The sequence below is a fragment of the Macaca mulatta genome, chromosome 19, assembly GCF_049350105.2.
Source record: "Macaca mulatta isolate MMU2019108-1 chromosome 19, T2T-MMU8v2.0, whole genome shotgun sequence".
Classification (NCBI taxonomy): Eukaryota; Metazoa; Chordata; class Mammalia; order Primates; family Cercopithecidae; genus Macaca; species Macaca mulatta.
The window spans coordinates 18025617-18052612 of record NC_133424.1 but is presented as its reverse complement, the minus strand read 5'-3'; the positions used below and the strand labels follow the sequence as shown (position 1 = coordinate 18052612).

General features: G+C 52.5%; 1 protein-coding gene across 15 annotated transcripts; it reads right to left on the bottom strand.

The window, feature by feature from the left end:
- Positions 1-380: 380 nt before the first annotated feature.
- Positions 381-26996, bottom strand: NIBAN3 (niban apoptosis regulator 3). 15 transcript variants are annotated; one of them, XM_077978263.1, is made up of 17 exons: positions 26806-26968; positions 26222-26314; positions 23324-23454; positions 21791-21916; positions 20465-20579; positions 20239-20319; positions 15499-15666; positions 13700-13815; positions 13513-13617; positions 13176-13338; positions 12351-12541; positions 9761-9919; positions 8623-8706; positions 8417-8524; positions 6264-6375; positions 3240-3323; positions 381-623 (listed from the first exon to the last, which is right to left on the bottom strand). In XM_077978263.1, the coding sequence occupies exons 1-17, from the start codon at positions 26858-26860 to the stop codon at positions 511-513; spliced, it is 2004 nt and encodes a 667-aa protein (XP_077834389.1). In that variant the 5' UTR covers positions 26861-26968; the 3' UTR covers positions 381-510. The 15 variants fall into 15 exon arrangements, with proteins under 15 accessions (XP_077834389.1, XP_077834387.1, XP_077834382.1 ...); XM_077978261.1 differs by having other exon boundaries at positions 8623-8739; positions 26806-26967; XM_077978256.1 differs by having other exon boundaries at positions 8623-8739; positions 13176-13617.

The window sequence follows — 26996 nt, the reverse complement described above, 5'->3', positions numbered from 1 at the left end:
GTCTCGGGAAAAAAAAAAAAAAAAAAAAAAAAAATTAGACCAGGTGCAGTGGCTCACACCTGTAATCCCAGCACTTTGGGAGACTCAGGCGGGCAGATCACTTAAGGACAGGAGTTCGAGACCAGCCTGGCCAACATGGTGAAACCCCATCTCTACTAAAAATACAAAAATTAACTGGGCACACTGGTAGGCGCCCAAAATCCCAGCTACTCGAGAGGCTGAGGCAGGAGAATTGATTGAATCTAGGAGGCTGAGGTTGCAGTGAGCAAAGATCCTGCCACTGTACTCCATCCTGGACAACAGAGCAAGACTCCGTCTCAGAAAAAACAAAAAATTAAAATAAAGGCTTGGAGAAAATTCACAAATAAATGCTGCTGCTCGGAGTATAAAATGGCAGTTTTCTGGAGGTGCAGGGGTTACAAAAGCCTAAAGATGGCTCATCTGTTTTGGCCCAGAAATTCCACTTGTAGACATTTATCCAATAGAAACAAGATAGGTGTGGGTGAAGATTCAGCTCCGGAATGTTCCTTGAGAAGGCGGTGGGCAGAGTGGCTGGATCTGGGCACCAGAGCCCGGCTGCCTGGAACAAGTCCTTCCTTCCCGCTCAGCCTCAGTTTCCTCATCTGTATAATGGAAAATGAACAGACATCAAAAATCAGACATGTCAGATGCCTGGCATGTAATAAGTGCTTAAAAAATCAGAGTTAATAGAAATGTTGGCTGGGCGCAGTGGCTCATGCCTGTAATCCCAGCACTTTGGGAAGCCAAGCCAGGTGCCTGACCTCCCCATCACCTGAGGTCAGGAGTTCAAGACCAGCCTGGCCAACATGGTGAAACTTCATCTCTACTAAAAATACAAAAATTAGCTGGGCACGGTGGTGGGCGCCTGTAATCCCAGCTACTCGGGAGGCTGAGGCATGAGAATCACTTGAACCCGAGAGGTGGAGGTTGCAGTGAGCCAAGATCGTGCCAATGCACTCCAGCCCAGGTGACAAAAGCGAAATTCCATCTGAAAAAATAAAAATAAAAATAGAGAAATGTAGGCTGGGCGCAGTGGCTTACGCCTGTAACCCCAGCCCTTTGGGAAGCCGAGGCAGGCAGATCACCTGAGGTCAGGAGTTTGAAACCAGCCTGGCCAACATGGTGAAACTACTAAAAATACAAAAATTAGCCAGGCGTGGTGGTGGACGCCTGTAATCCCAGCTATTGGGGAGGCTGAGGCAGGAGAATCACTTGAACCTACAAGGTGAAGGTTACAGTGAGCCAAGATGCTGTCACTGCACTCCAGCCTGGCGACAGAGCGAGACTCTGTCTTGAAAAAGAAAAAGAAAAAAAGAAAGAAAAAGAAATGTGTAAGCAGTCAAAAGATGAAAGGATGAAGGATAGGAAGGAAAGTTCTCGGAAAAGGAGCTAAAAGCAGCTCCTAAACCTCCCGGACAAAGGTGAGGGGCACCAGGTGAGGCTACCCTGGTGGACAGCCCTCTGTTGAAGTGACAAACACATATACTTTAAATTCTGAGGTTTCCCATTGCGGGATTTGCCCACAGGAACCTGCACTTGCAAAAACAAAACAAAACAAAACCAAAACAAAACAAAAACAAGTATATACAAGATTATCCCCTGCGGCACTGGCTGTTAGTATGGAAGACTAGAAACCAAATGCCCGTTGGTTCTGGTTAGATTCAGGAACCCATCTACAATCCCTCACATCCAATTGCAAATCCTTAAATATTCTGACACTCAGAAGTTTGTATTTGTTTGTTTTTTTGAGACAGGGTCTCTCTCTGTGGCCCAGGCTAGAGGGCAGTGGTGCCGTCATAGCTCAATGCCGCCTCCATCTCCAGGGCTCAAGCAATCCTCCCACCTTGGCCTCCTGAGTAGCTAGAACTACAGGTGCATTCCACTACACCCAACTAATTTTTAAAATATTTGTAGAGATGGGGTCTTGCTATGTTGTCCAGGCTGGTCTCAAACTCCTAGGCTCAAGCAATCCACCTATCTTGGCCTCCCAGAGTGCTGGGATTACGGGTATGAGCCACTGTGCCCGGCCTTAGAAGTCTTTCTAGGACTGGGCTGGGCACGGTGGCTCACGCCTGTAATCCCAGCACTTTGGGAGGCCGAGGTGGGTGGATCACTTCAGGTCAGGAGTTCAAGCCCAGCCTGGCTAACATGGTGAAACCCCATCTCTACTAAAAATACAAAAATTAGCCAGGCGTGGTTGCAAGTGCCTGTAATCCTAGCTACTCTGTAGGCTGAGGTGGGAGAATCACTGGAACCCCAAGGGGGAGGCTGCAGTGAGCTGAGATTGTGCCACTGCACTTCACCCTGGGAAACAGAGTGAGATTCTGTCTCACCAAAAAAAAAAAAAAAAAAAAAAAAAAAGAAGTGTTTCTAGGACTGTTTAACTATTTATCCAAGTTAGTGTAAATATCAATGAGTTTCTCTGTCCCAGATCAGCTAGGAAGTATATTAGTTAGCTATTGCTGCATAAAAAAATTGTCCCCCAAATTATGCTCATCTTACAGGCTCTTGCTGGTGGTAAACCTAAGGCTCCCATCACTACAATCTCCCTTTCCAAGTTGGCAACAGGAAGTAGCCATTGGGAGATGCCCCCTAAATCCTGGGATTAGATGGGATACAGAAGCTGGGTGTGGTGGCTCACATCTGTAATCCCAGCACTTTGGGAGGCTGAGGCAGTCAGATCACCTGAGGTCAGGAGTTTGAGACCAGCCTGGCCAAAATGGTGAAACCGCGTCTCTACTAAAAATACAAAAATTAGCCGGGCATGGTGGCATGTGCCTGTAGTCCCAGCTACTCTGGAGGCTGAGGCAGGAGATTCACTTGAACCTGGGAGGAGGAGGTTGCAGTGAGCTGAGATTATGCATTCCAGCCTGGGCGACAGAGCTAGACTCTGTCCCAAAAAAAAAAAAAAAAAAGAGAGAGAGAGAGAGAGAAGAGAGATGGGACACAAATTCACCACAATCTCAGCTCCCAAGGGCTGAGCTCACATGCATGTCACAGCCTGGGTTTAGAGGGTTCCTCTGTAGCTCAGACACACTCCACAACTTCCCACTGCATTTGTTCACAAGCTTGGCCAGCCTGGCTGGTTAAGGAGATGAGGTATATTCTGTTCCATCCATGAACCCACATGCACGACAATCCCATACACCCCATGTGGGCCCCCACCTCCCACCCCCAGCCATCACTGGCATGTTTCAGAAGCCTGTGGAGTTCCCCACCTGCTCCCTCCTGTTCCCATGGGACCTCCAAGCAGCCGTCCAGAGTGCAGGATACATCATTGGCACCAAGGGTCTTTTTCAGTTCTGAAATGAGATGAACTCTTGGACATACCTGGGGAATCCCAGGCATCAAGGGGCTTCCGTGCATTTTCCCAGAGAGACTATGAATGTCTCAAGCAGAAATCCTAAACAGGTGGCTCACATAGACCCTCTCTTCAAGCCCACACCCATGGCAGACATTGCTAACCGATCCCTGCACCCTTCACCAAGCCTAGACACTGCCAGTCCCACCTCCCAACATGCTGCTCTAGGCAGACATCACAAATCAGTATCAGGATGGACCCACTTAAGGACACATAAAATCTCTAGGAAGAGAAACTCATTGAGGTCACCTGTTTCTGGATTGAATTCTGCAGTCAGAAAATAGGTTTCTTTTTCCTATTTAAAACTTCTACTATTTTAAGGAAGCTCTGTTTTTCTTGTTTGGATGCTCATAGACACATCCTCTCCCTCATTCCCTGGCTCCCAAGAACCCACCATCTATGGGGGTGTCTCCCAACTCTCTGACCTCATCTTTTTTTTTTTTTCGAGATGGAGTCTCGCTGTGTCGCGCAGGTTGGAGTTCAGTGGCGCAATCTCAGCTCACTGCAAGCTCCGCCTCCTGGGTTCATGCCATTCTCCTGCCTCAGCCTGCCGAGTAGCTGGGACTACAGGTGCCCTCCACCATGCCCAGCTAATTTTTTGTATTTTTAGTAGAGACGGAGTTTCACTGTGTTAGCCAGGATGGTCTTGATCTCCTAACCTCATAATCCGCCCACCTTGGCCTCCCAAAGTGCTGGGATTACAGGCATGAGCCACCGCGCCTGGCTGATCTCACCTATTTAAATTTTTTTTTTTTTTTTGAGACAGAGTCTAGCTCTGTTGCCCAGGCTGGAGTGCAGTGGTGCGATGTTGGCTCACTGCAACCTCTGCCTCCCAGGTTCATGCAATTCTCCTGCCTCAGCCTCCCGAGTAGCTGGGACTACAGGCATGCGCCACCACACCCAGCTAATTTTTGTATTTATAGTAGAGACAGGGTCTCACCATGTTGGCCAAGCTGGTCTCAAACTCCTGACCTCCAGTGATCCACCTGCCTCGACCTCCCAAAGTGCTGGGATTATGGGCGTAAGCCACCGTGCCCAGCTGCTGACCTCACCTTCTATGTCTGTTCTTCTTCTTTCCTTCAAATGAGGGCTCTTTGAGATTCCTTTCTGTTCTCCACACACCTTCCTTGGCTTGTGGCCCCCTCACCTTCACTTAGTGACACCTGAAGCCCAACACCTCTGACACCTCCAGCTCCCACCTCCACCTCCCTCCTAGTCTCTGTCCCTTTGGCTGCTGCCCCTGCTCTGGCCTGTCGCTTGTTCCCAGAACCGGGGCCTCAGCCTCCTCCCTCACTTCCAGTCTGGCTTCTGTTGACCTCTGCTCACACACCCTCCATGGCTCCCCATTGCCTGCACAATAAATCTAAATTCTTCTGCCTGTCATTCAAAGCCCTGCACATCTTCCAGAAGCCTCCAGCCTCCCACTCCGTGCCCTTGTGCTGGCTGCATGGATGCTGACATTCCCTGAATCCCCACTGCATCCCGTTCACCCCCCAATCAGTGCACATCTCAGTGATCATGGGCATTAAGTAATTCATGAATGAACTCAGGAAGCAGGAGGGAGAAAGATGTTTCTGAAGCTCCTTCCCAGCTCAGGAGCTCCTAAGAGGCCAACTCCAATTCTGTAAACCTCTAGGGCCTCAATGCCAGCCCAGAGAAAAACAGGGAGTGGTTGTTAAATGAATAAATTTAAATGTCTATCCGTAGTTTGTTGGTTTTAAGATGGAGTCTCTCATGCTGGTAATCCCAGCACTTTGAGAGGCTGAGGCAGGCAGATCACGAGGTCAGGAGTTCGAGACCAGCCCAGCCAACATAGTGAAACCCCGTCTCTGCTAAAAATACAAAAATTAGCCAGGTGTGGTGGCATGCACCTGTAGTCCCAGCTACTCGGAGGCTGAGGCAGGAGAATGGCTTGAACCCAGGAGGTAGAAGTTGCAGTGAACCGAGACCACACCATTGCACTCCTGCTTGGGTGACAGAGTGAGACTCCGTCTCAAAAGTAAAATAAAAAATAAAAGATGGAGTCTCGGCCAAGCGCAGTGGCTCACGCCTGTAATCCCAGCACTTTGGGAGGCTGAGGGGGGAGGATCACAAGGTCAGGAGTTTGAGACCAGCCTGACCAACATGGTGAAATCCCATCTCTACTAAAAATACAAAAATTAGCTGGGCGTGGTGGCATATGCCTGTAGTCCCAGCTACTCGGGAGGCTGAGGCAGGAGAATCGCTTGAACTCAGGCGTCAGAGGTTGCAGTGAGCCAAGATCATTCCACTGCACTCCAGCCTGGGCAACAGAGCGAGACTCTGTCTCAAAAAAAAAAAAAAAAAAAAGACATAGTCTCGCTGTGTCGCCAGGCTGCAGTGCAGTGGCGCAATCTTGGCTCATTGCAACCTCCACCTCCTGGGTTCAAGCGATTCTCTTGCCTTAGCCTCCCGAGCAACTGGGACTACAAGTGTGTGCCATCATGCCCGGCTAATTTTTTATATTTTTAGTAGAGATGGGGTTTCACCATATTGGGCAGGCTGGTCTCAAACTCCTGACCTCAAGTGATCTGCCCACCTCAGCCTCCCAAAGTGCTGGGATTACAGGTGTGAGCCGCCACACGCAGCCTGTATTGGTAGTTTTTGAACTCTGCCTCCTTCTTCTCATCCTGAGAACTCCTATACATCCCTCACAGCCCCAATCCAATGGCCCTTCCTTCAGAGAGTATCCATCCCTGCCCTTCTGAGCTCCTCTACCCTGGACCCCCTCTGGCCAAGTCCTGACTTAAGGTCAAATGGCAAGTAGTCACAGGAAGTGAGAGTCTATGGGGCCCTGGTGGGGCTCAGTACATACAGGCAGGGGACGCCAGACTCCTCTGAGCCACGGCAGGGCAGGACTCACCTCGGTCAATCCTCTGCAGCAAGCACCCCCGGATGACGTCCTCATAGATGCCCTCAGTGGTCAGAGCCTGGCTGCCCATGGCAAGGACATCCCCCTCGAACTCAGGCAGCTCCTGGAACCATGTTGGGTTAGGGGCTCGGCTGGAGAGGAGGGCCCCTCTAGAGGCCTACAACACAGGCTTCTGCCCTAGCCCTGGGCCCGATTAGCTGTGGGGTTGTGGGCAGGGGTTGGGCCTCAGTTTCCTTATCTTTATTTTTAATTTTTTTTTTTTATTTTAAAAATAAACAGGCCGGGCGCGGTGGCTCACGCCTGTAATCCCAGCATTTTGGTTGGCTGAGGCGGGCAGATCATGAGGTCAGGAGTTCAAGACCAGCCTGACCAACATGGTGAAACCCCGTCTCTACTAAAAACACAAAAATTAACTAGGCGTGGTGGCGGGTGACTGTAATCTCAGCTACTTGGGAGGCTGAGACCGGAGAATCGCTTGAACCTGGGAGGCGGAGGTTGCAGTGAGCCAAGATCACACCACTGCACTCCAGCCTGGATGACAGAGCAAGACTCTGTCGAAATGAAATGAAATGAAATGAAATGATTAGTCTCGCTCTGTCACCCAGGCTGGAGTGCAGTGGCGCAGTCACAGCTCACTGCAGCCTCGACCTCCCAGGCTCAAGCGATCCTCCCACCTCAGCCTCCCAAGTAGCTGGGACTACAGGCGTGCACCACTACACCCGGCGAATTCTTGTATTTTTTGTAGAGATGGGGTCTCGCTATCCCAAAGTGCTGGTATTACAGGCATGTGCCACCACGCCTGGCCTCAGTTTCCTTATCGTTGAAATGGACTCAGTGGCCCATATTCTCTAGCATTGTGGAAAGGATTCATGGGATTAATTAGGCGCAGCAAATCACACCTCACAGGGAATAGTATGAGTGTCTCAACTGGGACTTCCCCAACTCCCAGCCACTTCCTCTAGAGGATTCTGTTTGTGCCCATGTCAGACACCCACCTGGTGCCCATGAGCCCTGTGTGCCCAGGTACCTAGAACTCCCCCTGACCTCCTTCACACTCTCCCACTCACTGAGCTTCAGCCACACCCACCTTGTCACTGTTCCTCCAAAACACCAGGCACGGTCAGGCCTCAGGGCCTTTGCACATGCTATGCCCTCTGCCTGGAATGCCCTTCCCAGGACATGGCCCGTGCCTTCATTTCACAGGGAGAGCCTTCCTAACCCTCTGGTAACTCCCTACCCAACTCTTATCCACACTCTCCATCTGCCTCCTCCCTCCACTGATGCCCATGTCACCTGGTGATATGTGATGTATGGGACCCATCCCAGCTCTTCCGTGGCAGACACAGGGTAATGAGCCCCGTCATAGATAAAGCAGAGGGCATCGTGGCAGCCCAGAAAAGCCACCTGACCCAGCTCCAGGGCTCAAGGTGTGGAAGTCCCGTTTTTTGAGACAGGCCCTTGCTCTGTTGCCCAGGCTGGAGTACAGTGGTGCGATCCTAGCTCACTGCAGCCTCAACTTCCTAGGCTCAATTGATCCTCCCACCTCTTGGCCTCCGGAGTAATTGGGACCACAGGCACATGCCACCAGGCCTGGCTAACTTCTGTATTTTTATAGAGATGGAATTTCACTGTGTTGTCCAGACTGATCTCCTGGCCTCAAGCAATCCCCCTACTTTGGCCTTCCAGAGTGCTGGGATTAAGGCGTGAGCCATGGCACCTGGTCAAATGGTCTCCAATGATCAAAGAGTATTCTTTTTTTTCTTTTTTCTTTTTTTTTTTTTTTTGACACAGAGTTTCACTCCGTCACCCAGGTTGGAGTGCAGTGTCATGATCTTGGCGCATTACAACCTCCCCGTCCCAGGTTCAAGTGATTTTCCTGCCTCAGCCTACTGAGTAGCTGGAATTACAGGTGCCCGCCATCACGCCCGGCTAATTTTTCGTATTTTTAGTAGAGACGGGGTTTCACTATGTTGGCCAGGCTAGTCTCGAACTCCTGACCTTGTGATCCGCCCTCCTTGGCCTCCCAAAGTGTTGGGATTACAGGCGTGAGCCACCGCGCCCGGCCTCAAAGAGAATTCTTGCCCACTTTACGTGGATGCATGGTGATGCTGTCAGACCCACCTGCACGCTTCCCATTAACTCACCTTTTTGCAGCTTGGCTCGAGTTGGCTCAGCACAAAAGGTAAAAAGATGCAGAGACCCCAGCCTTGGATGAACCTCCTCTGCGCCAACCCGCTGTCCGATTCGAATTTCTGCACAACATACCCAGCGGCGCCTCTGTTCAGTGTTCAACCATCTGAGCACCCAGGCCCACTGCCACTCCGTGCCACCCCGTACCCACAGATCGCACCTTCAGCACGCGCCCCCTGACTCTCTCCAGCCTCTGGGCAGCCTGGTCACAGTTGAGGGCCATGGTCAGACACTGGTCAGCCAGCTGCAGGAAGGTGGCCACAGCGTCAGCTATGAGCTGTAGGAGGAGATGCCGTGATGACCCCAGAATCTGTGCTCCAGCCTCCTGGGCCCCACTCCAGCCCAGCTGACCCCTTCTCAGCATCCAGCCTGCCCCAACCAGCCACCTCTGTCCAACCTCCTCCTCCTTGTCCCAGGAAACACCTTTCCCCTCCTCTCAGGACCTGGGGATTGTCTAGTCTGTGGGGGACTATGTGCAAAAGGGTAGAAAGCCCCCTCCCTCTGGGGGATGGTGCCAGGGTGCCTAGAATGGAGACCAGAGAGCCAGCCAGAGTTCAGCCTCCTCTGTTGAGCACTTTTGTGCAGTGCACAAACTGAACAACTGTGCCAGGTGGTACTAGATCATCTCACTCTCTGTCTTCTTCTGTCACCATGTCCAATAGCAGGTCCCACCTCAGACTTCAAAACACTTCTTGCTTCTCCCCACTGACATCCCCCATCCTGGTGCAGGCCTCCCCCCTGCCTCCTCTATTCCTGCCCCCAACAGCCTGTGCTCCCTATGGCAAGCAGAGCTTCCTAAACCTTAAATCCAGCCATGCCCTCCCCCTGCTCATATACCTGCTCTGGCTCCCCATTGCCCTCAGGAAAGAGCTCACCCCTTAGCCCCACACTCAAGGCACTGTGCCATCTGCCCATCCATCTCATCGGCCTATCTTCCCATTTCTGAAAAATTGCTCCACGTTCTCCAAATGCAGACAAGCGCTCTCAACACTATTCACTTGGGACTGGTGGCAGCCCCATTCCTCCCACTGCTGTCCCATGTTGGAAGTCCCCTCCTCCTGAAAGTCCTGTCAACCCCAGAGATGGATCAGGAACATCCTTGGCTCTCTCTGTAGTCCCGCCCCAGCTCTGTCCACCACATGTGGCTGCTGCCTGGTCACGGGCTCATGTCCCCATGAGACTGGCAGCCCCACCGAGTTGTCTCAATCACTGTGGTCTCTCTAGGACACATTTAGCAGGGGTTCAGTGGAGGCTGTCTTCACAGCCTGGCCTCCTCCCAGCCTCCTGCTCACCCTCACCTGCTGTGCAAGATCTTGGGCCCCAAACACGAGGCTCTGCATCCCCAGAAAGCCAAACGGTGCTGCCAGCTGCCCCAAGCGCCCGTGGCTCCGTTCGGCCTCACGGTAGCATGTCTGCATCAGTGCCAAGTCCCATGGCATCTCTCCAAATGAGTAAACCTGTGCTCCCGGAAGCAGTTTTGGGAGGAAAATGCCGTCAGCTGATTGCAAAGGGCCAAGGACCCCATAGCCTATTCACCAAAGGAGAAATACAAATGAAAACACATTCCACCTCAGTTGTCACCAAAGAAACTCATAATAAAGTAGCGGTGGGCCAGGCGTGGTGGCTCATACCTGTAATCCCATCACTTTGGGAGGCGAGGCAGGTGGATCACTTGAGGTCAGGAGTTCGATACCAGCCTGGCCAACATGGTGAAACCCCATCTCTACTAAAAATACAAAAATTAGCCAGGTGTGGTGGTGTACACCTGTACTCCCAGCTACTCAGGAGGCTGAAGCATGAGAATCGCTTGAACCTGGGAGGTTGCAGTGAGCCAAGATCACACCACTGCACTTCAGCCTGGGCGACAGAATAAGACTCTGTCTCTAAAATAAAATAAAATAAAATAAAGTAAAATAAGTTGCAGTGAGGCATGGTGTCATGGACATAAAATGATAAAACCTAAAAAGCTATAACAAGCGATGCTGGCACAATTGAGAGGAAATGAGCACATTTCCTGGCTCTGGATCTATGAATACCACCTCATGTTCTCTCTGTGCTGGGCCCTGGGGCTGCAGATATGGAATACTCTAACCCAGTCTCTGCTTACAAATTAGGGGAGACAGAGTATAGAAATCACCCACAGTGGCTGGGCGTGTAATCCCTGCATTTTGGGAGGCCGAGACGGGCGGATCACGAGGTCAGGAGATCAAGACCATCCTGGCTAACATGGTGAAACCCCGTCTCTACTAAAAAAAAAAAAAAAAAAAAAAAAAAAAAAAAAAAATTAGCCAGGTGTGGCGGCGGACGCCTGTAGTCCCGGCTACTCAGGAGGCTGAGGCAGGAGAATGGCATTAACCCGGGAGGCGGAGCTTGCAGTGAGCTGAGATCCGGCCACTGCACTCCAGCCTGGGCGACAAAGCGAGATTCCGTCTCAAAAAAAAAAAAAAAAAGAAATCACCCACAGTTGTATGAAAGTGAGGCTGTGATAGGAGAAGCACAGGCTACTATAAGACATAGAGGGGACCAGGGACAGTTCTTGGAGAAAGTGATTAGGAAATGGAGGCTTAAGAATGAGTTGAAGGCTGCCTGGCACATAGTAGGTGCTACTGTATGTATGTATGTATTTCAGGTGCTACATGTATATCAGATGCACTGAAGTGACCTGCCTTGAACAGAATTCTCTGGGTTGTTGCCCTGCAGGGGAATGGGAGGAGGAGTTTGGGGGGATGACCTCAGACTGATTTTGCTAAATTGCCACTCTTCTCATCCAACTCCTTTCACCTCACGTTTTAAACTGTGCTCCACGGCCAGTGTTGTGGCTCACACCTTAATCCCAGCACTTTGGGAGGCCAAGACAGGCAGATCGTTTGAGCCCAGGAGTTTGAGACCAGCCTGGGCAACAAAGCAAGACCCCCATCTCTACAAAAAAATTTAAAAATTAGCTGGGCATGGTGGCCGGGACCTGTATTTCCAGCTACTTGGGAGGCTAAGGTAAGAGAATCGATTGGCCCGGCGTGGTGGCTCAAGCCTGTAATCCCAGCACTTTGGGAGGCCGAGACGGGCGGATCACGAGGTCAGGAGATCGAAACCATCCTGGCTAACACGGTGAAACTCCGTCTCTATTAAGAAATACAAAAAACTAGCCGGGCGAGGTGGCGGGCGCCTGTAGTCCCAGCTACTCGGGAGGCTGAGGCCGGAGAATGGCGTGAACCCGGGAGGCGGAGCTTGCAGTGAGCTGAGATCCGGCCACTGCACTCCAGCCTGGGCGACAGAGCGAGACTCCGTCTCAAAAAAAAAAAAAAAAAAAAAAAGAGAATCGATTAAGCCCAGGAGGTCAAGGCTAGAGTGAGCTAAGATTGTGCCACTGTTGGCTGGGCGTGGTGGCTCACGCCTGTAATCCCAGCACTTTGGGAGGCCGAGGCGGGCGGATCACAAGGTCAGGAGATCGAGACCACGGTGAAACCCTGTCTCTACTAAGAATACAAAAAATTAGCCGGGCACGGTGGCGGGCGCCTGTAGTCCCAGCTACTCGGGAGGCTGAGGTAGGAGAATGGCGGGAACCCGGGAGGCGGAGCTTGCAGTGAGCCGAGATCCCGCCACTGCACTCCAGCCAGGGGGACAGAGCGAGACTCCGCCTCAAAAAAAAAAAAAAAAAAAAAAAAAGATTGTGCCACTGCACTCCAGCCAAGGTGATAGAGCGACACCCTGTCTCAAAAACAAAAAACAAACAACTGTGCTCCAGTGACCATAGCATGGCGATGGGTCCACAATAAGTAAAAAGCAGCCTAGAACAAATTCAGAGAAGATTTTCAACAGGAAAGACTCAAGAAAGACTCAAATTAACACATCACCCTCTGGCTCACTGAACCCCTACCCACGGGAGCTCACCTCCCTGCGCAGCCGCGTGCCCGAGGAGCTCTGGCGCAGGCGGCGGGACAGTCGGTCCATGCCTTGAGCCAGGAGGGTCCGCACCGCCTCGAGCGACGCTTCCACGGTGCGCAGCAGGGTCTGCACGACCCGGGGCAGCTGCGGGTCCACCTCCCGGCGCAGGCACGACTCGAGCGGTCCCCTGATATCCGCTGGGAGTGGAAGACACTGGTCTGGAGTCCCCTCCGCAAGGTGCCTCACAGATGGGGATGTGCAGGGGCCCTAGTTCAGTAGGGCGAGGGGGACGCGAGCAGGGACGCTGAGCGCCCTCTTCTACCCATTGTGATGATGAGAAAACAGCCTCGGAGGGGCGGGCCGAGTCAGGATTCCCACCTGGGTCTTTGTAGGGGCCACCTTGGCCCACCCTGCCCATGTATCAGCCTTTACCCCTGCCCCTCCTCCGCTGTTCTACTTCCCAGGCCAGCCCACTCGCTTTGGCCCGGCTTAGGGCCTCAACTCTTGCAGCCTCAGCCTCAAGGCCACGCCTATCCCCCGCTGAGGCCCCTCCCTTTTTGTATCCACGCAGCCCCCTCAGGACCTGGTGTCCTCGGGATAGACTCTAGGCCCCGCCCCCAGCGCCTCGCCCACAAAGACCACGCCCACTGTCTCGCCTAGGTCCCGCCCCTTCCCCCCCTTTCCCTTCCACATCCTATGCTTGGCCCAGCTCCTCTCTGACCACGCCCCTTATTTCACACAAGGCCTAGCCCATTATTCGCTTAGGTCACGCCCCTTTTTCCCCAGCATTGCCTCGCCCCTCCCAGCCCAGGTCCCGCCCCCGGGTCTCACTCCGCAGTCGCCCCGCCACACGCGCCCGCTGCCTCAGTAGCTGGTCCATGTCTGGGCGGATCGCCTTCTCCAGGGATGCAAGCAGCTCGTCCTTTTCCGGCTGGAAGGCGCGGAGCCCGGCGGAGGCCCCGGCCAGGACAGCTGCGTGAACGGCGTCTAGAAGCTGCCCAGACCGGTCGAGGGGACCCCACGCAGGACAGGAGTGCGGGACAGAGCCGAGACACGGGGCGGGGATGGGGGTCAGAGAGACCAGGAGAGAGTTTAGGCGACAGTCGTGGGAGGGGAACCCGAGCGCCCGGATCCCGCCCCCTGTCCCAGGTCCGGACGCAGGGCAAACCTCGGTCCAGGCCCAGGCACGGGCGCGGCCTGATCCCCGGAGGCCAGGAAGGGTCTGGGCTCGCAGCGCGGGAAGTTGCTCCCGCATCAGCACCGCGGTCAGCACCTGCGGGAGAGGGGGCCATGGGCGCCGCGTTCGGCCGGGAGGGGGCCTGGGGGTCCCGGGTGCGGCCTCGCGGGGCACTAACCTCGGCGTCTGAGCCTAGGGTCACGTCGTCGTCGCCAAAGTGGCCTTGGTGCTGCCGGTAGAGTCGGACGGCGTCCAGGAAGGCCCGGGCAGCAGGGGCCTGGCTTCGCTGCAGGACTGAGAGGGGCTGCTCCTCAGTGCCTGCTGGTAGCTCCCCTGCCTGGCTTCCCTGCCTGGCTCCCCATGGCCCGGGGAGGAAGCTCTCTGCCTGGCCAGGTCCCCAACACCCAAGTCTTACCCATCTCTGGAACTTTGCGTAGGCAGTGCCGTCCACAGGGAACACATTCCCCCAGGACCACCAACTTTATTCAACTTAGAAGGAATCCTCTACTGGCAGCCACAGTCCCTTGACCTGCAGTTCAGGCCATACATACTGCAGCCACTAGCTGCTCCTCTAGTTGCATCGTTTGTGAGGTCAACAACCTGCCCAATTGTGTGTGTCAGTCCTACATTTTTCTTTCTCTTTCCCTTCCTTTCTTCCTTCCTCTCTCTCTTTCTTGCTTTTCCTTCTCTTTCTTTTCTTTTTCCTTCCTTCATTTCTTTTTCTTTGTTTTCTTCTCTCTCTCTCTCTCTCTCAAATGGGGGGTCTCTCTGTTGCTCAGGCTGAAGTGCGGTAGCATGATCATAGCTCACTGCAGCCTCCAAGTCCGAGGCTCAAGTGATCCTCTCACCTCAGCCTCCTGAGTAGCTGAGACTACAAGTGCATGCTACCATGCCCAGATAATTTTTGTATTTTTTGTAGAGATGGAGTTTTGCCATGTTGCCTAGGCTGGTCTTGAACTCTTGGTGTCAAGTTGGAAGTTGGGATTACAGGCGTGAGCCACTATGCCTGACCTATTCCCCGTCTTCACTTGGCTGGCCCTTCATCTTTTTTTTTTTTTCTTTTTTTTTTTTGAGACAGAGTCTCGCTCTGTCACCCAGGCTGGAGTGCAGTGGCGCAATCTCGGCTCACTACAAGCTCTCTGCCTCCTGGGTTCACACCATTCTCCTGCCTCAGCCTCCCGAGTAGCTGGGACTACAGGCACCTGCCAGCATGCCTGGCTAATTTTTTGTATTTTTAGTAGAGACGGAGTTTCACCATGTTAGCCAGGATGGTCTCGATCTCTTGACCTCGTGATACTCCCACCTCAGCCTCTCAAAGTGCTGGGATTACAGGCATGAGCCACCGTGCCCGGCGGCTGGCCCCTCATCTTTTACAGACCTCAGCTTCCCCTCATCTGGGAAGCCTGCTCTAACCCCCATCCCCCAGGCTGAGCTCCCATAGAACCCTGTGTGTCTCTGTTAACAGCCCTAGTCACTCACAACTGCCTGGTGTTCCTTCCGGCTCCGCCAACAACCCATTTTCTTTTCTTTCTGTCTGTGTGTGTGTGTGCGTGTGTGTGTGTGTGTGTGTGTGTGTGATGGAGTTTTGCTCTTGTCGCCCAGGCTGGAGTGCAGTGGCGCGATCTTGGCTCACTGCAGTCTCCACTTCCCAGGTTCAAGTGATTCTCCTGCCTCAGCCTCCCAGGTGGCTGGGATTACAGGTGCCTTCCACCATGCCCAGCTAATTTTTGTATTTTTAGTAGAGACAGGATTCTGCCATGTTGTCCAGGCTTGTCTAGAACTCCTGACATCGGGTGATCTGCCTGCCTTGGCCTCCCAAAGTGCTAGAATTACAGGCATGAACCACCACACCTGGCCTAACAATCCATTTTCTGGGTAAGGAAAGTGAGGCCTGAAGAGGTCCCAAGCCAACAGAGGCTGAGCTGTCTGACCCCAGACCATTAGCCTCACAAATGTCTGACCCGTCCTGAGACCCACCTGTGCCCCGAAGCCGGATGCCACCCTGCAGGGCCAGCCTCCAGGCATGCTGTGCCTCCCTGGTGGCTGCAGAGAAGCAGAGGTGCCGGCGGAAGGGGTGCTGCAGGAACAGCGGGAAGCTCACAGGCACTTCCAAGAGGGAGTCAGGCTCTTCCTGAGTATGGTCTCCTGAAAACAAACAGGAGGTCGCATCTTCTAGATGTTCATTCACTAGGAGAAAATACCCCTGAAATGCATACAACTGTCCCTGGCATGGGCAGTTGCTTGATAAATAGGAGCTGCACCATGATACTTGCCCCCATCCTTATTCCAACAGCACTGGGCGGGGCACAGTTTTCGGGGAATCAGGGTCACCTTCTTTTTTTTTTTTTTTTTTTTTTTTTTGAGACGGAGTCTCGCTCTGTCGCCCAGGCTGGAGTGCAGTGGCGCTATCTCGGCTCACTGCAAGCTCCGCCTCCCGGGTTTACGCCATTCTTCTGCCTCAGCCTCCCGAATAGCTGGGACTACAGGCGCCCACCACCTCGCCCGGCTAATTTTTTTTTTGTATTTTTAGTAGAGACGGGGTTTCATTGTGTTAGCCAGGATGGTCTCGATCTCCTGACCTCGTGATCCGCCCGTCTCGGCCTCCCAAAGTGCTGGGATTACAGGCTTGAGCCACCGCGCCCGGCCGGAATCAGGGTCACCTTCTTCCATTGTATTCCCAAGGCAGACATCACCAATCCATCCCAGCATTGTTTTCCAGCCTCAGCATTCTTTTTTTTTTTGAGACGGAGTCTCGCTCTGTTGCCCAGGCTGGAGTGCAGTGGCCGGATCTCAGCTCACTGCAAGCTCTGCCTCCTGGGTTGATGCCATTCTCCTGCCTCAGCCTCCCGAGTAGCTGGGACTATAGGCGCCCGCCACCTCGCCCGGCTAGTTTTTTGTATTTTTTAGTAGAGATGGGGTTTCACCGTGTTAGCCAGGATGGTCTCGATCTCCTGACCTCGTGATCCACCCGTCTCGGCCTCCCAAAGTGCTGGGATTACAGGCTTTAGCCACCGCGCCTGGCCTGAGCCCAGCTTTAAGTGGGGTTTTGGAGTCAGTCAGGCCCGAGTTCCAACCTGACCAAACCACTTTCATTTTCTTTCTTTCTTTTTTTTAACAAAAGGGACAGGGTCTCACTATGTCACCCAGACTCGTCTAGAACTCCTGAGCTCAAGCGATCTGCCCGCCTCAGCCTCCCAAAGTGCTGGGATTACAGGTGTGAGCCACTGTGCCCAGCCTGGCCAAGCTACTTTCTAGCTCTACGACTAGGGCACACGTTTCCATGAGCTGTGATTTTCCTGCCCAAATGGGGTTAACAGTAATACCGATGACCTAGAATTATTGACGAGACAAAATAAGTGAATTCAGCTTTGGTTAATTTATTTGGGGGCCAGCTGCGGTGGCTCATGCCTGTAATCCCAGCACCTTGGGAGGCCGAAGTGGGAGGATCCCTTGGGCCCGGGAGTTCCAAACCAGCCTGCACAGGTATTTTTTATTAAAAACATAAATAAATGAAAAGAAATATTTAGGGTCTCCTAAGTCTCCAATGTTTTGTTCCACTTTCCAGGATGATATACACAGACTGTGATAAAACCCAACAATCCAGGCCGGGTGAGGTGGCTCCTGCCTGTAATCCCAGCACTTTGGGAGTCCGAGGCAGGGGGATCACTTCAGGTCAGGAGTTCGAGACCAGCCTGGCCAACGTGGTGAAACCCTGTCTCTACTAAAACACAAGAATTAGCAGGGTATGGTGGTGGGTGCCTATAGTCTCAGCTACTCAGGAGGCTGAGGCAGGAGAATCACTTGAGCCTGGGAGGGGGAGGTTGCAGTGAGCAGAGATCACACTCTGCACTCCAGCCTGGGTGACAGGGCAAGACTCTGTCTCAAAAAAAAGGAAGAAAAAAAAACAAAAAGAAGAAGAAGAAGAAAAGAAAAGAAAAAATCAATAATCCAGAAGGTAGAAGCTCCTGGTCATCTCAGCCTTCGAGCCTCAGCCCCCAGAGACGATAATGACTGTTAATAGCTTAGGAGACATTTCTCCAGATTCTAAAATCTGCACAAGGCAGGAGCTCGAGACCATCCTGGCTAACACGGTGAAACCCCGTCTCTACTAAAAAAAATATAAAAAATTAGCTGGGCGTGGTGGCGGGCACCTGTAGTCCCAGCTACTCGGGAGGCTGAGGCAGGAGAATGGCGTGAACCCGGGAGGCAGAGCTTGCGGTGAGCCGAGATCATGCCACTGCACTCCAGCCTGGGCGACAGAGCGAGACTCCATCTCAAAAATAAAATAAAATAAAAATAAAAATAAATAAATAAATAAATAAAATCTGCACGAAACTGAGTGAGGTGCATATCTGTGACAAGATGGGTTTTTCTGCCTTGGAACTGGCCACTTCGCTCCTTGATACACCTGGGACACTTTCAGTGGCTAAGTTTTGCTTTCTTTTATTTATTGTTTTTAAATTTTAATTTATTTTCATTTTAGAGATGGAGTCTCCCTCTGTCACCCAGGCTGCAGTGCAGTGGTGTGATCATAGCTCACGGTGGCCTCAAACTCCTAGGCTCAAGTGATCCTCCCACTTTGGCCTCTCAAAGTGCTGGGATTGCAAGTGTGAGCCACCTGGCTTTTTTTTTTTTTTTTTTTTTTTTTTTTTTGACAGAGTCTTGCTCTGTCTCCCATGCTGGAGTGCAGTGGTGCGATCTTGGCTCACTATAACCTCTGCCTCCCAGGTTCAAGCAATCCTCCTGTCTTAGACACCCGAGTAGCTGGGATTATAGGCGTGCACCACCACGCTCGGCTAATTTTTGTATTTTTAGTAGAGACGGGGTTTTGCCCTGTTGGCCAGGCTGGGACCTCAGGTGATCCGCCCGCCTTGGCCTCCCAAAGTACTGGGATTACAGGCATGAGCCACCACACCCGGGCATTTATTTATTTATTTATTTATTTATTTATTAAATAGAGACAGGGCCTGGCTTTGTTGCCCAGGCTGCTGGAGTTAGTGGTGTGATCATAGCTCACAGTAGCCCCTAACTCCTGGGCTCAAGTGGTCTTCCCGCCTCTGCCTTCTGAATAGCTGGGACTACAGGCACGTGCCACCACACCTAGCTAATTTTATTTTTTAAAATGTTTGTGGAGATGGGGGGGGGTCTCACTATGTTACCCAGGCTGATCTAGAACTCCTGGCCTCAGGGGATCCTCCTGTCTCCGCCTCCCAAGTACCTGGGACTACAGGCACATGCCACCGCAGCCAGTTCACTGTTCATTACCAAGGGCCAGGCCATAATTTATTTAATCAACCCTCAAGAGATGGGTATTTGGGCAGATTCTGATGTTTTGAGCAGCATCAACATCTCAGCAGACTACATCTTTGTGTCCTTTGACAGCAAGATAGCTTTTAGGTGAAGCAGAGGGTGCGATTCTAGCTCTGCCCTTGACTGACTGTGTGACAATCCTCAGCCTCAATGTCCTTATCTGTGAAATGGGGTAGTTAGCGATGGGGTTCACCTGCTGGGCAGACATTATGAGATAGTGCAAGCCCAGTGCTGAGTACTTGCCAGGCACATGCCTGGAATTATTCCTTCTCTAATCCCTCCTTTCCCCTCCCCTCACCTCCCTTCCCCTCCCCTCCCCTCCCTTCCTCTCCCTTCCCCTCCCTTCCCCTCCCCTCCCCTTCCTTTCCTTTCCTTTCATTTTTTTGAGACAGAGTCTCACTTTGTCTCCCAGGCTGGAGTGCAGTGGTACGATCTGGACTCACTGCAACCTCTGCCTCCTAGGTTCAAGCGATTCTCCTGCCTCAGCCTCCTGAGTAGCTGGGATTACAGTCTCACGCCACCATACCTGGCTACCTTTTGTATTTTTAGTAGAGACAGGGTTTCACCATGTTGGTCAGGCTGGCCTCATGAGGTCTCCTCGTGACCTCAAGTGATCCACCTTCCTTGGTCCCCCAAAGTGCTCAGATTACAGGTGCATGTCATTACACTGGCTACTTTTTGTATTTTCAGTAGAGATGAGGTTTCACCATGTTGGCCAGGCTAGTCTTAAACTCCTGACCTCAAGTGATTCACCTGCCTCGGCCTCCCAAAGTGGTGGGATTACAGGCATGAGCCACTGTGCCCAGCCTATTGTTTTTAATTGTGTTTTTTTTTTTGAGACGGAGTCTCGCTTTGTTGCCCAGGCTGGAGTGCAGTGGTGCGATCTCAGCTCACTGCAAGCTCCGCCTCCCAGGTTCACGCCATTCTCCTGCCTCAGCCTCCTGAGTAGCTAGGACTACAGGTGCCCGCCACCACACCCGGCTAAGTTTTTGTATTTTTAGTAGAGACAGGGTTTCACCGTGTTAGCCAGGATGGTCTCGATCCCCTGACCTCGTGATCCGCCCACCTCAGCCTCCCAAAGTGCTGGGATTACAGGCGTAAGCCACTGCGCCTGGCCGTTTTTAATTGTTTTTGTTATTGTTTTTGGAAGTGGGGTTTCACTCTATTGCCCAGGCTGGAGTGCAGTGGGACAATCTCGGCTCACTGCCACCTCCACTTCCCAGGCTTAAGCGATCCTCCCACCTCCGCCTCCCGAGTAGCTGGGACTACAGGCATGAGACACTGCACCCATCCCAGATTTGGCTGTTTTTATCATTTGCTATTTCGATTCTGGTCCCATGACCTAACTCTCCCTCTCACCCTTGCAAGAGTGTTTGTTTGTTTGTTTTCCAAAGCGGGGATGCTCACCCGGGGCAACGCTGACCCCCAGGAGACACTTGGCAATGCTGGAGACATTGGTGGTTGTCACACCCAGGGTGGGGGCTGCTGCTGGCATGGAGTGGGGTGGAAGCCGGGGATGCTGCTTAACGCCCTGCTGTACACGGGACACCCCCACCGCAGAGAATGATCTGGCCCCACGTGTTAATGATCCTGGGGCGGAGAAACCTGTTCCTGGGAACCCCGGGACTCTTACCCAAGGAGTCCGGGCAGAGAGCGTCTAAAAGGCGGAGATATTCTCGCTGGGAAGTCAGGAGTGTGTATCCCGTCAGGGCTGTGGAGCCAAGGGGGTGACCCCCGTTTTCATATTCCTACAAAAGGCACCCAGAGAACCAACATGGGACAGGTCTGAACGGTGGCTTCTGTGTCCCAACTGTACTATCAAGGGAAGATTTCAGATGAGCTGAAAAATCCTCTGCCCCTCCCCACTCCTCCCTCCCTCTCCTTTCCTCCATTCCTCCCTGTCTTTTTTTTGTTTTTGAGATAGAGTCTCGCTCTGCCGCCCAGGCTGGAGTGCAGTGGCATGATCTCAGCTCACTGCAACCTCCGCCTCCCGGGTTCAAGCGATTCTCCTGCCTCAGCCTCCCGAGTAGCTGGGATTACAGGCACCCATCACCACACCAGGCTAATTTTTGTATTTTTAATTGAGACGGGGTTTGGCCACATTGGCCAAGCTGGTCTTGAACTCTTGACCTCAGGTGATCCACCCCGCCTCGGCCTCCCAAAGTTTTGGGATTACAGGCATGAGCCACTGTGCCCGGCCCTAGGTTTTGTATTTTTAGTAAAGATGGAGTTTCACCATGTTGGCCAGGCTGATCTTGAACTCCTGGACTGAAGGGATCCATTCGCCTCAGCCTCCCAAAGGGCTGTTATTACAGGCATAAGCCACCAGGCCCAGCTCTCCCTCCCTTTTTTTCCCTCCTCTCTCCATCCATCCTCCCTCTGTCCCCATAACTTCCTCCCTTCCTCCCTCCTTCCCTTCCTTCCTCCTGTTCCTGCCCTCTCTCTCCCTCCTTCCCTTTCCCCTTTCCCTTTTCCCTCCCTTCCTCCCTCAGTCCCTGAGCTCCCAGCACCCACTGACTCCCCACGTGCCGGGCCAGTCCCAAGTGCTGTCTGAAGACCCTCTTGTTGAACCCTCAAAGCCCTACGTGGTGTGAAACATCATCATCCCATTTCACAGAAGTGAAAACTGAGTTTCAGAAAGGTAGTGATCGCTCCAAGCTCCCCAGCCAGAAAACAGAGCGGTCAGAGGCATGACTTGCAAAGGCTCCAAGAGGTTGAAACCACAGCTCTGATACTACGATCCTATCCCTGGCCTGGGTGTCAGTTTACCTACGCAGCACAGCAGGGGATGGGACGAGATGGTTGCCTATGACAGGCCAGACACATAGCGGCCCAAGATTCATCCTGGGTGATTGATAGAGGTGTGGCTATGGTGAGAGATGGACCCCACAAACCTCGAGGCTGGTGGGAGTGGGAAGGAAGGGCCCAGAAGCAGAAAGACCACGTGCCAGTCACGCACCTCCTTGTGGCTGAACCACTCCAGGCGGCCGTCCCCACGCAGGACACAGAAGATCGGCTGCCACCGGGGTGGGTGGCCCCGAAGCTGGGTCAGGGGTCCTCGGTGCTCACGGACTTGGGGCAGCTTCTGCAGGAGGAGGGACCAGTGGGTGTCAGGGGGCTGTGGGTTGATGTCCCTGTGGCCCGACCACCCAGACAGCTCCTGTTATATCCTGGGGTGATGCTCAGGTCCCGTGATGCCACAGAATGGACAGGGAGAGTCCCAGGCGGGAAGGGGCTCTCTGTCCACAGCTCCTGGAGTCCCCCGCCCTAGGTGGGCACAGCTGGGAGGTGGGGCGTTCCAGAGAGGCAAAAAATCTCAGCCTGGATTGGAGCGTGGGACCAAGCATTAGTAATAAGCATGGATCCCAGGTTCAAATCACACCTCTGCAGTGTGACCTCGGGCAGGCCATTTGGCCTCTCTGTGCCTTAGTTTCCTCATCGGTCAAAGACCCGTCTACCAAGAGGGTGAACACTGAGTGAGTTGTGTGGGGCACGCAACTTCATGGCTCCGGAGACGTCTGGAGGCCAGGTGCAGTGGCTCACGCTTGTAATCCCAGCACTTTGGGAGGCTGAGGTGGGGAGATCACTTGAGTTCAGGAGTTTGAGACCAGCCTGGTCAACATGGTGAAACCCCATCTCTACTAAAAATACAAAAATTACCCAGGCATGGTGGCGGGCGCCTGTGGTCCCAGCTACTCGGGAGGCTGAGGCACGAGAATCGCTTGAACCTGGGAGGCAGAGGTGGCAATGAGCTAAGATGGCTAAGATGGCCACTGCACTCCAGCCTGGGCAACAAAGCAAAACTCAATCTAAAAAAAAAAAAGTTACTCCATTCCACATCATGATATGCTAATTTGTTTGGAGTCTTCTATCTCCCATCAGATTGTGAACCCCAGAGGTTACGGCAAGATCTATCCTTGTCACTGGACAAGGGCTGTGTGTCCTCATGCCCAGCCCATGATGTGGCATGAATTACACGCTCAGTGAAGTTTTTTTTTTTTTTTTTTTTTTTTGTGTGTGTGTGTGTGTGTGTGTGTGTGTGTGTTTTGACAGAGTCTAGCTCTGTCACCCAGGCTGGAGTGCAGTGGTGCAATCTGGGCTCACTGCAACCTCCACCTCCCAGGTTCAAACGATTCTCCTGCCTCAGCCTCCCGAGTAGCTGGGACTACAGGTGCGCACCACAGGGTCTGGCTAATTTTTTTTTTTTTTTGTATTTTTAGTAGAGATGGAGTTTTGGGGTTTCACCATGTTGGCCAGGCTGGTCTTGAACTCCTGACCTCTGGTGATCCACCTGCCTCAGCCTCCCAAAGTGCTGAAATCACAGACGTGAGCCACCTTGCCTGGCTTCTCAGTGAATGTTTATTCAAACAATGAATATTTAAAGTCACCCTATGGCAATGGCAAAGGTCTGAGGTTGGAAGCATGGCCTAGGGAGGGCTTCTCCAGGACCCTCTCCCCACACTCAAACGTCCTCCGCCCCTCCAACACCCACTTTGCTGCGTAGCAACTGGCTTCTAGCCGGCTCCTGAGGGCCCAGCTCTCGGGAGATCTGCCGCAGGATAGACGCTGCCAGCTGCCCGCGGTAGCAGGGCAGGAAGTTCCTCATCAGGGTGTCCACCTGACCTGCAGGGACAAGGAGACAGTGAACCCAGCAAATTGAATCTGCCCAGGAGACCTGCTTGGGGAGGGCAAAACAGACAGGGAAGCCACCTGGGGGCTCCTACAGTCATCCTGAGCTGCCGGACAAGTTGTCACCAAATTCCATTCACCCTTCACCCTCCGTGCCTCTTTCCATCCATCTGGCTGGATGAGGGAGCTTCTTTATTTTTATTTTATTTTATTTTATTTTTGAGATGGAGTCTTGCTCTGTTTCCAGGCTGGAGTGCAGTGGCACGATCTCGGCTCACTGCAACCTCTGCCTCCCAGGTTCAAGCAATTCTCCTGCCTCAGCCTCCCGAGTAGCTGCGACTACAGGCGCCCGCCACCACGCCTGGCTAATTTTTGTATTTTTAGTAGAGATGGTTTTGTTGTTGTTGTTGTTGTTGTTGTTTTGATACAGTCTCACTCTGTTGTCAGGCTGGAGTGCAGAGGTACTATCACAGCTCACTGCAACCTCCACTTCCTGGGCTCAGGTGATTCTCCCATCTCAGCCTCCCAAGTAGCTGGGACTACAGAGACTACAGGTGCCCACCACCACGCCTGACTAATTTTTCTATTTTTAGTAGAGATGAGGTTTTACCATGTTGCTCAGGCTGGTCTTGAACTCCTGGGCTCCTTTGCTTATCTTGTCGTTTTTTGTTTTGTTTTGGTTTTTGTTTTTTTTTTTTTTTTGGAGACAGGGTCTCTGTTCCCCAGGCTGGAGTGCAGTGGTGCAATCTCAGCTCGCTGCAGCCTTGACCTCCTGGGCTCAAGTGATCCTCCCACCTCAGCCCTACTCCAGTAGCTGGGATCTTGCGCACGTGCCACCATGCCCAGCTAATTTTTTTTTTTTTTAATTTTTGTAGAGACAAGGTCTTGCTGTGTTATCCAGGCTGGTCTCAAACTCCTGGCCTCAAGCGATCCTCCCACCTTGGATTCTCAAAGTGCTGGGAATACAGGTTGAGCCACACCTTCACTGAGAGCTCATGTACCATGTAAGCATATGGTTTGCTGAGCTTTGACACAATCACACATCCGTGAGACCCTCACCACAATCAAGACAATGAGCGGATCCATCACACCCAAAAGTGGCCCCATATGCTTTACCCGGGGAGCTTTTCAAAAGCTTTTAAAGCTCCAAAGCACACAAGGGGACTTTCTGTGAGTGATGGAGGTGTCCTGTATCCTGATCTATCTAGGAAGTAGTCACATGGGTGACTAGCTCTTTGAGCTGTTGCCCTAAGGCGTGTACACTTGACTGTACATAAAACATACTTCCATTCTGCTGCCCGGAATGTGGACCCAATGGCTGGAGCTCCAGCGGCCATTCTGTGCCATGAGGCTCTTGGACACAGGAATCCACACATGGCAGAGCCATGAGATGGAAGGACTTCAGGTGTCTTTTACTAGCCTGCCTGCCTCCACACCTCTCAGTTTGAGGAAAAAGAAAAAAAAAAAAAGTCCTTATCTTGTTTAAGCCACTATTGGGGAAAAAAAAATTCCCAGTGCTACATAGAGTAACTCTTTGAATCCTTACAATGCCCCCATGAGCTAGGTATTGTTGCTATCTCCATTTTACATATAAGAGAATGAAGCCCAGGGAGGTGCAGTCACTTACCAAAGGGCACACAGCAAATGAGGGAATGACCAGGGTGTGAATGTGAATTGTTTCTTTGCAAGATACATCACTGGCCTTAGCACATGCTGTTTCTCCTGTCCAAAATGTTCTTCTAGTATCTCCTTCCTACCAACGCCATCACATCCCTCCCGCCCCGACTTGACCATTGTCTCCTCGGCGGGCAGTCACCCACCTCTGCTCTTCCCCACACTCGAGGAACATGTGAGCTCTCTCCCATCATTCTCACCACACATTTTGGGTCATGACTTGACCCAAAACCAAAAAAGCACTGTTCCAAGCTGCTGCATAGAATGTAGACCCAATGGTTGGAGCTCCAGCAGCTGTTCTGTGCCATGAGGTCACCTTGGGCACAGAAGCCCCACATAGCAGAGCCATGAGATGGAAGGTGTTTAGGCCATGAGCCTGCAAGGGTAAGGACAATACCAACCCCACAATGTCCCCAGCGCCCAGCACAGGTGGTCACCCCGCATATGAGGACAGAGGGACCTGAATGGCACTGAATCTGGCACTGGGCCCTCTTAGTCTCAAATTGGGAACTGAGCCTCCATCCCCAGGGTCCTGCTGAGGGGCCTGCTGGTCCCTGCCCACTCAGGAAGACATCCCTCAGGGCCTGGCTGGGTCTGGGACACCCTCCACTTGGCCCCATGCCTCCCACTTGAACCGCTGCCCTAAATCAGGTCACCGGATTTACCAAATAAAAATAGAAGACACAGGCTGGGCACAGTGGCTCACACCTGTAATCCCAGCACTTTGGAAGGCTGAGGCGAGCAGATCACCTGAGGTCAGGAGTTCAAGACCAACCTGGCCAACATGGTGAAACCCCATCTCTACTAAAAATACAAAAATTAGTCAGGCGTGGTGGCACATGCTTGTAATACCAGCTACCTGGGAGGCCGAAGCAGGAGAATCGCTTGAATCCTAGAGGTGGAGGTTGTAGTGAGCCAAGATTGCACCACTGCACTCTAGCCTGGGCAACAGAGGGAGACTCCATCTCAAAAAAAAAAAAAAAAAAGATAAAGGGGTAATCGGTTTTCAGCATAAGTGTGCACGATGCAAAATTTGGGATATACTTATACTAAAAATAAGATGCAGGCCAGGCACAGTGACTCTCACCTGTAATCCCAGCATTTTGGGAGGTTGATATGGGAGGATCGCTTGAGCTCAGGAGTTCAAGACCAACCTGGGCAACATAGTGAGACCCTGTTTCTACAAAAACAAAAATAAAAAAATTAGCCAGATGTGGTGGTGCACGCCTGTGGTCCCAGCTATTCGGGCTGAAGTGAGAGGATCACTCAAGCCCACAAGTTCAAAAGCAAACTGGGCAACATAGGGACACCCTGTCTCTATTAAAAAATAATAGTAATAAAAAAATAAAATAATTAGCTGGGCATGGTGGTGCACGCCTGTGGTCCCAGCTACTTGGGAGGTGGAGGTGGGAGAATCGCTTGAGCCCAGGAGGACAAGGTTGAAGTGAGCCATGATCATACCACTGCACTCCAGCTCAGGCAACAGACAAGATCCTGCCTCAACAATAACAAAAGATTCACTATGAGAAATTTACATTAAGAAGGCATCCTGTGTGTTTGACAGGCCTAGGTCTGAACTCCAACCCCATCTGCTGCATGGAGCATGTGGACCCAATGGCTGGAGCCCCCGCTCACCCGGACTCCCACCCCGTCCCCACCCCGGCTGCTCACCCCTTAGGTGCTGCTGCTGCTGCTTGTCCAGAGGGCTCGAGGGTCGCCCGCCCATGCTGCTGCTGTCTCCTGGTGCTTCCCTTCCCCTCCCTATGACCACCGCCTGCGTTCCTCGGTTCAGGGGCACCTGGGTGGCGGGTGAGAGGCTTGGACGCAGTGGGTTCAGAGGCCCCACCCTGGCCCCACCCCAT